The sequence below is a fragment of the Osmerus mordax genome, chromosome 14 (genome assembly GCF_038355195.1).
Source record: "Osmerus mordax isolate fOsmMor3 chromosome 14, fOsmMor3.pri, whole genome shotgun sequence".
In the NCBI taxonomy this organism is placed as follows: domain Eukaryota; kingdom Metazoa; phylum Chordata; class Actinopteri; order Osmeriformes; family Osmeridae; genus Osmerus; species Osmerus mordax.
Window position 1 is genome coordinate 214,268 of NC_090063.1, and position 14,454 is coordinate 228,721.

The following is a 14,454-nucleotide window of genomic DNA, read 5'->3' on the forward strand; positions in this document are numbered from 1 at the left end:
GGGGAAGCAGTGTACTGTCAACGCTGTATATGGTGGGGATGGTGCGCTGCTGACCTCGATGGGGGACGTCCTGGATCGGTGGAAGGAATACTTTGAAGACCTTCTTAATCCCACCAACACGCGTTCCGACGTGGAGGCAGAGTCTGGGGACATTGGGGGGGGGCCCTTCTATCTCTGGGGCTGAGGTCGCCGAGGTGGTTGAAAAGCTCCGCGGAGGCAAGGCCCCTGGGGTGGATGAGGTCCGCCCAGAGTTCCTCAAGGCTCTGGATGTTGTAGGGCTGTCTTGGTTGACACGACTCTGCAACATTGCGTGGACATCGGGGACGGTGCCTCTGGACTGGCAGACCGGGGTGGTGGTTCCCCTCTTTAAAAAGGGGGACTGGAGGGTGTGCTCCAACTTTAGGGAGATCACACTCCTCAGCCTCCCTGGGAAAGTCTATTCAGGGGTGCTGGAGAGGAGGGTCCGTCGGATTGTCGAACCTCGGATTCAGGAGGAGCAATGTGGTTTTCGTCCTGGCCGTGGAACTGTGGACCAGCTCTATACCCTTGGCAGGGTTCTGGAGGGTGCATGGGAGTTCGCCCAACCAGTCTACACATGTTTTGTGGATTTGGAAAAGGCGTTCGACCGTGTCCCTCGGGGGCTCATGTGGGGGGTGCTCCGGGAGTACGGGGTACCGGACTCCCTGATCGGGGCTGTTCGGTCCCTGTACGACCGGTGCCAGAGTTTGGTCCGCATTGCCGGTAGTAAGTCGAACTTGTTCCTGGTGAGGGTTGGACTCCGCCAGGGCTGCCCTTTGTCACCGATTCTGTTCATAACTTATATGGACAGAATTTCTAGGCGCAGCCAGGGCGTTGAGGGGGTTCGGTTTGGTGACCTCAGGATCGGGTCGCTGCTTTTTGCGGATGATGTGGTCCTGTTGGCTTCATCGGGCCGTGACCTCCAGCTCTCACTGGAGCTGTTCGCAACCGAATGCGAAGCGGCTGGGATGGGAATCAGCACCTCCAAATCTGAGGCCATGGTTATCGACCGGAAAAAGGTGGAGTGCAATCTCCGGGTCGGGGAGGAGATCTTGTCCCAAGCGGAGGAGTTCAAGTATCTCGGGGTCTTGTTCACGAGTGAGGGAAGGATGGAGCGTGAGATCGACAGGCGGATCGGTGCGGCGTCCGCAGTGATGCGGGCTCTGCATCGGTCCGTCGTGGTGAAGAAGGAGCTGAGTCGAAAGGCGAAGCTCTCTATTTACCAGTCGATCTACGTTCCTACCCTCACCTAGGGTCACGAACTGTGGGTAGTGACCGAAAGAACGAGATCGCGAATACAAGCGGCCAAAATGAGTTTTCTCCGCAAGGTGTCCGGGCTCTCCCTTAGAGATAGGGTGAGAAGCTCGGTCATCCGGGAGGGGCTCAGAGTAGAACCGCTGCTCCTCCGCGTCGACAGGGGCCAGTTGAGGTGGCTCGGGCATCTGATAAGGATGCCTCCTGGACGCCTCCCTGGTGAGGTGTTCTGGGCACGTCCCACTGGGAAGAGGCCCCGGGGAAGACCCAGGACACGCTGGAGGGACTATGTCTCTCGGCTGGCCTGGGAACGCCTCGGGGTCCCCCAGGAAGAGCTGGTGGAAGTGGCCGGGGAGAGGAAAGTCTGGGCCTCCCTGCTTGGGTTGCTGCCCCCGCAACCCGACCCCCGGACAAGCGGAAGATGATGGATGGAGCTTCAGTTTAATCATAACATTAATTTGAAATAAGCATCATAAAAAGTATTCCTAGATTTTTTTTATATTAAATTCATGGCAAATGGAATGCAATACTATGTAATAACTACATACTATTTTTTGCAATTGTGATTTAACAACAATGTAGTCATGTTTGACTACTCATTTCAAGGGAGTCAGATGGCTGAGCGGTGAGGGAATCGGGCTAGTAATCCGAAGGTTGCCAGTTCGTGGCATTTTTTTTCAACATTTTTTTAACTGTTTGTTAAACACTGGTAGAGAGCTAATATCCCATTTTATGTGTGCTTACAAAAGCAGTCCCAGTCTGCATGAGTTTCCTGGGTGTGCCGTGAACTAAGAGGCCTGGCTCAGAGATTACTTTGAGCACATCAGCTGTGTAGTAAAAAAGTATGTCAACCGGATGGAGCCAAGTGAACTTATTTTTTCCTCCCAACTGCTGCATGCAGCTAACCTCAATTTCATCACCAATGAACTGAAGAACCTGTCCCACGAACGGCTGACCTTCATACTTCACAAGGATGAACTTCCCATTCAGATCATCATCTTGGGCACTGGCCTGGGTACTGGCTGTTTGCAAGTTGACCATAGTGGTATTGTGGCAATGGCAGATATGCGGCCTGCTGCAGAAGCAGGAGATCTCCCTGTGCATGATTTTCCCAGGTTCAGTGGAGATGACCTGGTGCATCGCCAAAGTTCCCTTTACAGGAGGCACAACCTCAGGAACTGCTTCATCAAATCTTTGGATGTCCTCCTCACTCACCCAGAAGAACTTGACGTCAGATTTTTTCTCTGTTAGGAGGCTGTACAATTCTTCTGGGGTCTGTACATCTGCACCCCTTTGGACAGCAGAATCAGCAGTGCGCTTAACTGCCCCACCAACTCCATCGGGGGCGCCTTTTCCGTGGGACTTCTCAGAGAAGTTCCAGGTGACTTGCTGAAAGCCTGAGAGGAAGGGGATGGTGCTGAGCAAATAGAAATTATTTTTATTACGGTACTGAGTGACTGGACCGTCACTCATCACATGTAAAGTTGTGGGAGACAGATTGCAATTCTCCATCACATCCCTTAGCACTGGTTCCACATGAGCCCACACAGCTCTCTCATCGTGCCGAAGGGATGCAGAGATGGTGGCATAGGACTGTGAGCCAGCTGCTGTATAAGCCGCACGTGTGGACTGTGGCCTGCTTCCGACTGAAAAGTGAAAAGATTTCACCTCATTATGAAGTTTGCAGGAGAAGTTCTCTGAAAAATCCACATGGGCAACTTCATCTTCTCTCAGGCTTTCTTTCAAAGCCCTGCACTCTTTGGCTTGGTGCAACCAATTGTAGTGGTGTTTGGCGAGGCTGTCAAGCTTCTGATTAAAAAGGTTCAACAGTTCAGCACATGTTCCATTTTGTGCTTCTTTTACAAACTTAATGTAGGTCTTATGCCCCTCTGTCACAGGCTTTCTCATCCATTGATGCCACGTCACAGTCTCCTTCCCTTGGGATGTTGCAACTTCAACCTCAACCTCATTGTAGAAACATTTTGCACATCCTCGATACATGCATGACTTGTTGTCTGGACTGCACACAATTGAGGACAACAACTGAGAAGTGCTTGCTGTTTTCAGAAGACCTTTCTGTTGCAGTTTTTCACTCAAGAGTTTGACATTCTCATGGTGCAAGCAGGCACAAGTGTTCCTGTCTGACACTTTTGCCTGTGTTACAAAGAAAGGACAATATCGGACATTTTGTCGGTAAGACAGCCTGTGGGGCTTTTGCATTTCAGAATTATACTGATGATGGTGTTCAGTCAAGGGTTTAAGTAAGACACGCCTCTGTTGTTTGTTTTTGTTTTTTGTGACTGTATCCTTTCTCCCTGGCAGTAAGCGACTGTTCTCATCTCGACAGAGGAAGTCAACAACTCTCTCTTTTCTCTGGATAGCCAATTTCTTTGCAGATCTGTTCCCTTCAGTGGTAGACTTTGCCTTATGCTTCTCCGTCTTTTTTTTCCTCAATCTATGCGCTTTCGCAGTTTTTCTGATTCTCTTTTGCCAGCTTCCATTTCTCTTTTCATTTTGTGCATTTTACTACGTAACTTTGCTTTCTCTCTTTGCCATTTCATGTTACTGCTTGCTACTCTCTTTGGTGTTGAGGCTGCTCTGGGTTGCTGTACATCTACACTGACAATATTGTCTATGTTGGGAGGTTGAAGCTCTGCCTCATGTTCTATGGGAGTTGTATCCATTGACTCAGGTGTGAAATTTAAGATTTCCTCCGAAGCCCTTTTCCTTTCCCTGTGCTTTCTCTGCACTGCTTTCTACACTTGCATTTTAGTTTATCAATGTGCATTACCTCTCTTTTCTTTTTGCAAGATAGGCTTCTCTTGCGGTTGGATCATTTTTTATGCGCTCCCTGTGTCGTGCTGATTTTTGTTTACTTGATAGCGGCATCTAAAATTATGAAAAATTAAAATGTAACTTAAAACAAATAAACATTTGAGAAATCTAATAGACTTAAATCATTTACATCAATAGAATCTTAGCTTTCCAACAATACATTAAAATGAATCCTATTGAATAGCCATAATTCTTAGGGAAAATCCTATTAAATAGCCATAATTCATAGGGTAATTAGAAGTTCTAAAAGTAGGCCTTTAACTCATAATGTCATGTAGGGCCCAATATAAAATTGCTTTGACCCATGGGTTATCTGAGAAAGGAATAGAATTGTCTCAGATGCTAATTTCAACTGTTCAACTGTTACTGTCCGGCCAGGGTGCTTGATATTACATTAATATAACAGTATTCAATTCCACTTAACAAATGTTTTTCAGATTGTGTGCTGTTTTTAATAATATCTTACCGTTTTAACCATTGGTCTTCGTAGTTGGCGTTCAGCTTTAAGACAACTTCGACAAAGCTGTCAACTCTACCTCAGCTTGATCGACAGGTAGCACGAGCAAATTAGAGAGTGCCGCCTTAAATGCCTAAACCAATCGAGTCCGTCGCGTACTTTCGAGTTGCCTCTCTAGTAGGAAGTAAATATTATAAACATAGAGCGGCAAGGCTCTCAAGTTTTGAAGACAGGCAAGAGTGACATTCTCTCCCCCCCCCACCCCCGTCATCGTCGTCGTCAGGGGGTCAAAATTAATTTATTAATTAATTGCTTTTTACCTGACATCTTTGAAAGGCAGCAATGATTAATGCATCCATGGCCAAGATATAATTATAAAATATGACATTATTTTAAAAGTGACCTATAAAATCGACTATGCAAAACACTTAAATGTATTTAGTGCTAATAAAAATATTACGCCTATTTGGAAAGAGATGTTTATAATGTGACAATATGTCAGTCATCGTGTGATAACGAAAATAAGACTAGGCCAATTATATATAACAGCTTCGTCAAGCTCCGTCAGAGGTATCGGGCCTATGTTCGTCCCGCACTGGGTTCGAACCTGCCACCTCTGACATCCTCAGCGCCACCACTACCATCTACGCCAACGAAAAGCTGGCACTCCATTGATGCGGGTGGCCTGTTACATTTACATTTAGTCATTTTATTTAGCAGACGCTCTTATCGTCTTAGGCAGCTCTTATCCAGAGCTGTTACATACCTGAGGAGTGAGTTTCACCGATACACACTGGCTACATCTATGAACTACTTGTTCTGAGCAGGTGTTGTCAGTGAACAGGCTGTAAAACTGTTGGTTAAGAAACTCATGAAAAACTGATGCTAATTATCTGGTAAACATTTTCTAACAGCAGTCAAGTTGTCATTGTTTGTGTCAAACAAGTTGTGAATATGTTGTAACAGTAAAACAGGAGATCATGACTGTGCTCAAAGTGATGCTCGAGCTCGAGTAGTTTGCTTTGTAGGTGAACAAAACTTTCAGAAGACGTTGTAGCAGAATCATGAAAAATTACAGGATATGCTTTTTTTCCATTGGTTGTTGCCTTAAATCTTACCCAGATACAATGGTGATATTTTCCGATTGGCTATTGTATAGACCCTTTCTTTTTTTGATTGGCTGATAAGTGTCAGGCTCGACTAATAGGCATATTAAATATATTATTAAAAAACAATTCTGCGTGAGAAATACAACGTGTGGCGGGAGGGCGTGACAAAAGACCAAAATGAATTACGGCAAGATAATTAGGCTACTCAAAATTTCAGTATCACTCGAGAAGATGTCGATCGTTGATGATATGTTTATATCATGTTTGGTTTACCCATGATTGCGACTATAATCATCACTGGAATGTCCGTTTTACTGAAACACGTCGGTGAAAGGGGTTATAACATGCCGAAAAACACGATTGTCAGCTTTTCATTTGAGAACATTTACATTGTGTTGTGAACAGTGTATTGTGAAAATTAACATTGTGTAGCATCCGTAACGTCACATCCATATAACACATCATTAGAGTTTTTAAAAGCAAAAAAGGGGCAAGATTTGTCAATTAAACTAACCATTGGTATAAATAAGCTTTGCACAGAAACTTTGGATGTTGTAGCATCGGCACTGTTTGAATGGCATAAACTTATTCTACAAAACGTTACGGACGTGACTTGGCCATGTAACTCACTGACTCATAAAGGCTTATGCATTTAAGGAGTTGTGCTTTTAACTCAAGCTGAGCATACAAAATGCTCTATCATTCCCTTGTCAATCAGGAAAATGCCAAATGGTAACATTTTATTGAAAACTGGAGTCCATTTACCCCATTCTTGAAACGGTACAAAACGGCCATTTAAAAATGTTTTTTTTTGCATGAGTGCACAACTTGTATATTATGTAAGAGAGTGCAATTGTCTATACATTTCGATCAGACTGGTTCCATGCAACAAAATATAGACCTAAGTGAACATTTTAACAACAGTTATATTTGTGGTCTATCTATGGTAAGGGTGACCTTTGCATGGAATTGCCCATATTGCATGTGTACCAATATACAGTAAACAAAGCAGCAGTTTTGCCACCTGACGCTGATTGCGCCACCTGACTTTTGCAACTAATTTCAAATTAAACAGGCTTCTACCTGGACGCCTGTTTTAGCTTTCACCATTGCTAGCAAATTAACACACATCACTTTTAAAGATCCTGTAAAGTAAATTCCATGTTTTGCTTCTAAGTACATTATACACGTGTGAAATGAGTTCCTGAAATCATGTGCAAAGCGCTAAAACTTTGTCACACTGAAATGTGGAGTTAAACCGAAGAACAGTTTCTCTTCCGTTTTCAGATCAGGTTTTAATGGGCGGAGCCAAAAAATGCCCTGTCTACGTCATTTCGCCCTATCTACGTCAGATCACTGAATGGCTCCTCCTGCTGTACTGTTATTGTAGCCTACATCAGCTAGCTAGCTAGCTTCAGGATGTCTCCCACCACCCGCAACTGCATCTTCCCTGGATGTAAGAACTCCAGCTGCGCCGCCAAGTTCCCTATTGATAATGAAAGGAAAAATAGGTGGATAGATTTCATGGAAAGCTTCGGATAAACTTTAACAGCCGCCTCTGCACTGACCATTTCACGGCAGACAGTTTTAACATGGACCAAAGACAGACGGGGTTCACCAACACACGGCTTCTCTTGCAGCGCGGAGCCGTACCGAGCATCGCCCCTCCGGCCGTTCATCCTCCGGTCGCACCTGGACCATCCACCGCCGCCAGCAGTTCATCACTCAGTTCTGTGTGCTTGTTATAATTATACTAGATAACTTTTCCAGAGGTATCTCTGCTATGAGTTAGTGCAAACCGCTAAATTGATATTAGGCTACTCGGTGTAGAATGATGGTATTTTGGTGAAATGGTAGCTAATGTGTTAGAAGTAGCCTATTTGGAGAGCTCACTGTCTGCTGTCTCTGGTGTCCATTTTTACTGTTACAGCTCAGGGGAACATTTCATTTATATGCATCTGTATGTTTCACTCATTGAACAAATAAATTCTAATTCAGTTTTGTTCGGCTTGACACAGCGTCCATTATCTGGGTCGGAGGTAGGCACTAGGCAGCGAGGGGCGGAGCTTCAGCTCCTTCAGGCAACACGCCCCCCAGTCCCAAGCAGAGAAGACTGCAGATTTTTTCACGATTTCAAAGCCTAATTTAACATACTTGTCGGTGTTATTTTTTCATTCGAATTTGGATGGGTAGTTAATAACACATTATTCTGTGGTGTGGAGAACTTAAAACTCGTTTCCAGGTCCACTTTACAGGATCTTTAAATAGAATAAAGAGTTTTATGGTAAAACATTTTTCCTTGTTATACATTGGTTGTACCACCTGACATGGAAAGTGTACCAGCCTACCTATGAGGTGAAAGTAGCTATTTTCATCAATATTTGAGAGAGCTCTACAAACCTTTTCACTCAGTAACTCGGGTCATTTGAGGTCCTCTAGGTGATGCAATATCCTGTTTACTGTTTAACCTGTTTACTTCACAATAAAGGTCCCATGTTTACGGTTGTGCCACTCTGACATTTGAGAACATATAAATGACCGGACAAAAGTTCTTCAGTTATCTTTCCACCGGCCTTTAAAACTATTGGTATTTTTAAAATGAGGTTAATTAAAAAGGTTTCAAACATAAAATCATGCCAAAGTATTTTATTTTGAATTTGTTATCATTAAAATATTTTTTTAATAGTTTTCTTAGTCCCCTTATTTGCATGGACAGTTGCGCCACCTGACATTTTGGAGGTTTGAGATGCCAAAGCATAAAATTATATTTATTATTTGGATGTACTGAAATGTATTACAACTAATTAGGTTTTAAAGAGTAAATTGATACATGTCATGAATTGATTACATTTAAAAAAAATTGAAATAATGCATTCGGACACCAAAATATACATGTCATGTCATTGACCCATTTCTCACTTTTATACTTATACCTTAAAATATTAAGGTTTTTGTGCAAACTATTCTCCCTTTAAAAGTAATGGTAAATCCTTTCAAATCATTAAAAAACCTTCCTCCTCTTTCAAACTTAACTACTTCAGCATACTTTCAGTTAGAGACACCATTCAACCTTTAAAATGTTCACAAGACATTCTGCTATTCCCAAATGATTCAGCTTTTTCAAATATTCAGCCAATTTTGAATGACAGTTTCAAATACATGAACATTTTTGCTCCTTCTTGATTTTTATGAATGAGCTGCCAGCAGCTGCTCATTCATAAAAATGAGCAGCTGTTCTTTTTCTGATATTCAACTAAATTGTCAACAAATATTTTCAACAACAAAAACTTTCATATAGTTTAACTTACAGAAACAAGTTATACCTTAAAATGTAGGAAACATTGTCCTCTTTCAGCCAATGTAACTACTAAAGAGTTTACAGATTTTCAGCTATGAGCCTTGAAGCGAGAGCAGCCTTTCAAATTCTCTCACTAACTTCAATGGAGAGGTGGGTAAAATTCGTCAGAGAAAGCAGAAGGAACAAGATTTTGAAACTGCCGGTCGTACTGAGTCGTATTTCTTACCGCACAGACATATAAAGGACATCTCTGGTTTCGGCAGAGTCTTGGGTCTCGGAAAATATCCTATTTTTTTGGATTGGTCGTATAGTTTTGCATCTAGATTAACTTGTTTGAGGTGTGGATGCTAGGTAAATTTCGGTTATTCTCTCTGCCCAGCTCGTTAGCGATCACAGCTGCGCCATCACTGTGCCAACCAAACAGACAGGCACCATGAAAGCAGAATTGGGTACACGTTTTTGAAACTGCCGGTAGAGTTGTATTTCTGACCGCACAGACATATAAAGGTTATCACTGGTTTCGTCAGTCTTGGGTCTCGGAAGATATCCTTATTTTTTGGATTGGACGTACAGTTTTGCGTCTAGGTTAACTTGTTTGAGGTGTGGATTCTAGCTACATTTCTGTTATTCTCTCTTATAATAGAGCTACAGTACTGTAGCGCGATGGCTCTCCATAACTAAAAACGGTTCGACTTTTTTTACACAATCGACCAAATTGGCCAAACAAGGTATGTACATTGAGCTTAAAGTGTAATCTAGCTTGATCGTTTTTCTTTTAGCAAGTTTCACAAAAATCTGCAAAAATTGAGGCTCAAGACTGTCATAGCTGACCGTCACGAACAGCCAAACCGGGGTCGCATAAGTGTTGGCTGCAGCTGGCGTTAATCCTACGAACAAATGCTTCATAACTGTAAAGTTTTTACTTTTAATTGACGATATTGAACACAGATGTTAAGTAACTTGTGTAACCCCCTGGGTTATTTTATGTGTGCACAAATATTAATAACCCTTAACATTTACTGTTAAACATATGTTCACCTTTAGTGAGTCATATCTACATTCCTTACATGTTCTACAATCTGTATTAGCATCCTTTTTGTTATTCTAAAACACCTATTATTTACCACTACCTGTAAATTTGTATTATGTGTTTGGTCAACGAACTTGTCAATCAAGGGCAATAGCAAAATTCCACTGTTTTAATTGGTTTTCTGTTGATTTTTAGGGCGGAAGTTACGCCCTGGTCTACTTTCACTGTCTAGATGTTACGTTTTCTTTTCTGTCTTGCGACGCGACCGCTCACGGGAGAAGCTGGACTCCAAGCTCTTGTGGCGCGTCGACGTTGGGCCTTGTGTATAAGATAGCTAAACGTAGCTTCGATGCCTAGTGTATAAGCTAGCTAAACGTAGCTTCGATGCCTAGTGTATAAGCTAGCTAAACCTAGCTTTTATCTTTGTGTATAGCCAGCCTCTATGGGAAGCGGTTAACGGACTGTTAGTTACGAGAACTGTTCAGTGGGTACCGTGTTCCTGCCTAGCCATACTCCCGCTGTAGCTGTGACTGTGGCTGGTGTTATACTCGGTTTAGCCTAGAGCATAAGATCTCCTACACCCTGGGGACAACGCTGGACCCATGTGCCCTAGCACCTGTGAGGACCGCGCTGGATTGTTTGCTCCAGCCTGCTAAATCCACCCGGCGAGGTCAACGCTGGAAGTTTGGCAGAGCTTTGTTCCCCGGAGTTGTGGTTTTGCGCCACTTTCTTCCCGCACCCGGAGCTGTAGTTTCGGGGGGGCCATTACAACCTTCGGGGTTGGTGAGTACACGCTCTTGGGCGTGTAACAGTAGCCGCCATCGTACAGCAGCTTGGGCTGCTTCGACTCTCCACATCAGGCCTGCACCGTCAGAGACCTTTATTAGCACTCAGTACCGAGTAGGGACATTTATTGATTTATAACATTGCCAGAGACCTTTATTAGCACTCGGTACCGAGTAGGGACATTTATTGATTTATAACATTGCCGGCTTTAGTAATGTGTAATTGATGTGTTTGTTTATTGGGGGTCTTTACTCTAAATATCTTCTCCGTTTTCAATTTGAAGCAGTAAATCTAACACAGCAGGAATTCTCCCCTGACATCCCCTCGCTCCGCTTTGACTAACAAATATGTTTTCTCAGTCCACCATACATTAGACGAGCTAATTTTCGAGCACTTTCAATACAAGATACAGGCCATGTTAGAATATATATATACATAATTGTGTGGGCAATGTAGAACAGCAGACAGATTTGAAATATGATCTTTTGTTATGGCCATTCTCGTGACATAATATTCGTTACCTAGCTACAAATAAATTCTTCGTAACTGAAGAATATTTACTTTTTATTGGCGATATTGACAACAGAGGTTAAGGAACTTGTCTTTAATCAAAAGATGGTCTCTGTTTTCAATTTGAAGCAGTAGATATAGCTTACTGTAGAAAGTCTCCCATTGCATCCTCTCTCTAGCTTCGCTTCGGCTACAGATGGACGACAATGACGATGCATGCATTATTCACGCCTACGGTGTTAATACAGTGTAAAAATACCACTTTGACACACTTGCAAGATGATCCGCTGGTTAGATGAAGCATGATCGTATTTACTACCCACAATAGTTCAGCTTTTTTGCAGCAGCATTTTAATCAGAGTTAGCTCCAGGACCTCTCTAAAATACATTTCAGACCTTTTGAAACCTGAGCAAATGACTTTCTATAGTTTTTCTGTAGTTTTATGCCTTTGTCAAGCTCTTTAAAGCTGCCCTGCTTGACTTTTAAGGTGTATAATTGACTGTAAAACTGTAAAATTATGAACTTTGTGACATGACGTGAAGACATAGCTGCCGCATAAAATGCGGTCTACCGGGCGACAATCTCACTCAAATTTCAAGACTTTTGTAACCCAAATCAAAATTCTGATGTGACAGATCAATGGGGAATCAACTTTTCTCTTAAAGGCTGTCCTTCTCGACCTTTTTGGTCTTTTTAAATTGAACTATTTGTATAATCCGTGTACTTCTCTAGCCATTATAAAGGCTTTCCCGGTTTTCTGCAGCCACATTGCGCGCGCATCCTGAATGTTTACAAACAAATAATTAGTCTATAGACACTTACAGCATGTGTTGCCTTCATTATAAGGCTTATATAAGGCTTTTAATTTTTTGCGGCTCCAGACAGATTAGTTTTTTTGGTCCATTATGGCTCTTTCAACATTTTGGGTTGCCGACCACTGTCCTAAACCAATATTAGGGTGGTGCCCCGAGACTTTATGATACATTAAGTATTTCTATCTTTAAACGAGCAAACCCCGCTACAATGTCTTCAGTCTAGAATAGTTAAACAGAAAACGAAGGCCTTCATGAGAACAGTCTTGAAAGAAGTCAAGCTCATCTGTTCTTAAATGAATACATTGATCACATTTGGAATATGAAATATATGTTTAGTACTGTTATTACACATCTTTATGATTGAGGTGGTGATTGATGAAGCAGCATTGGATTAGCACTAGAGATATCATTCCCTCACAATAGCACGTTTTCAGACATCCCAACCTGCAGAGACTCATTTCCGGGAGGTGGCTTCGATTGAAAGCAACCTACATGTTTCTCACCGTGTGGCCTTCTTCTGGTAGGCTATGGGTACATTTTCTGTCCTGATTTCAACAAGGCTGGGCAAATCAGAGTATCACCAATTAGAGGCAGCATTTTTATGCTGTCATCATACAGACTTCTCACAAAGTATTTTACAGTATTTTTTAACTACAGAATGAAAGAAACACTGAAGTATAGTATAAGCTATTTTTATCAACCCTGTCAAATACAAATATAAAAATGCTATTTTGTATTTTAAATACATATATCATATATACTGCCCATCCCTGCCTGTGGGACACCAGTATTTAAAATAACTAGTGCACGGTGTATCGTCTTTTTGTTAGCTAGCCAGCATTTCATCCATAAAAAAAACCTGCTCACCTGGCATATTATTGGCGCTCGCAATCTTCCGCGTAGTCTGCTTGTCTTTAATTAGTTTGTCATAGAAAGCGATGCACTTTATAGGACTTTTTAGTTTTCACGAACTACTCATAGAGCTACATTTAAACTTCACACAGTGTCGCGTGAGATCAGTTGTTCAAGCACTTGTATCCTACAGTGCAGCTCCACGCTAACGTGTCACCTCAATATGGCTGAAAGAGTTCCATTGCAATTTTTTGGGGGGGATATTTTTATGAGGGCACTTTTCAAAACAACGTCAAACGTGGCACTGCACGTCCTCTGAAATTGGACACCTGCAAGATTTGAACTTTGCACAGTGCCTGGTTCTCAAGATAATTGTGGGAAACTCATTGCCCCATAATCCCATTATTAAGACACACGCACAAACACAGATTCCTGGCACTATTATATGTCGCTGGATTTAAGACCATTCTCTCTGACGTTGGGGTCCATCCTTTAAAAAATCTTTAATCCATGAAACCAGTGTTGTGTTGACTTGTAGTCCTTTGAGATTGTGCAGAAGTGTTTTTGTGTTTACTGTATTAAAACCAAGTCCATTAATAAAATCCTGACATACAAGTGTGGTGAGTCAATGCCTGGCCACTGTATCCAGAACATTTTGGCTGGTACCCTCAACTCCCTGTTTGACCTTTTAGGAAAATTGGAGCGGGTTCAGACTCTCATCCACCATGGTGGTAAGCTCCCCAGTGAACACCCTCTCATTTATTTACAGAAGATGGAGGTGAGTGCCACAGACCTGAAATCGATCATGGCTTTGAGATGGGGCTTTTTGGTAACAGGGATGATGTTTGTCTCCTTCCATGCTCTGGTGACAAAGCCGACATTCAGGAAATGCTCAGGAACTGCTGTGGAACCACACCGCCCAGCTGAGTTGAGTTCTAAAAGAGCCTGTCCGGTCCAAGAGCTTTCTTCGGGGATTGCTTGAAAGGATGGAGACAACCTTCCACTCTTTCACACTGATTAGGACAAGGTCATGGCTGGTGTTGGTTGCGGTCCAGTTGTCCATTGGGTCGGTCCTTTTGAACATGTGTAGAAGGTGTTCAACTATTCTGCGAAGGAGGTGGGGTCTGTTATGCCTTTCCTCGCATCTCCCCTGGTGAAAGTCACCTCCATCTTATTTTTGTAGATGAGTTTATAGCTTGGCTTTGAGCTTTAACTTCCATTTCAATTGTTTAGCTGTTTGGGCACAGACATGTTTGTCCTCTGTGATGTAAGGAGATATTGAGGATATTATGTTGGTTCTCAACAAAACACTATAATGTTAGTTTTTTTCACTTATTCACTTCTTCTATCGGGATACAAATTACATGAATGGGATTAAAGGTTTAAATTATTGTTAAGTGTTTGATCATGTCTGTTCACAGTATTTTGCCCCCTTCCTCCCGTGACAGACAGACACAGCTGCCCAGACCAAAATACCCCTGAGCGCTGA

The 14,454-nt window shown here is 42.6% G+C and overlaps 1 protein-coding gene across 1 annotated transcript in view; it reads left to right on the plus strand.

Moving 5' to 3' along the window:
- Positions 1-14,128, plus strand: part of LOC136956031 (sepiapterin reductase-like) — a 61,621-nt gene extending 47,493 nt beyond the window's left edge. The window contains exons 3-4 of the mRNA XM_067249843.1: positions 13,658-13,743; positions 13,840-14,128. Coding sequence (XP_067105944.1) covers positions 13,658-13,743; positions 13,840-13,947 — 194 coding nt within the window. The 3' untranslated portion in view covers positions 13,948-14,128. The remainder of the gene's footprint in view (positions 1-13,657; positions 13,744-13,839) is intronic.
- The last annotated feature ends 326 nt before the right edge of the window (positions 14,129-14,454 follow it).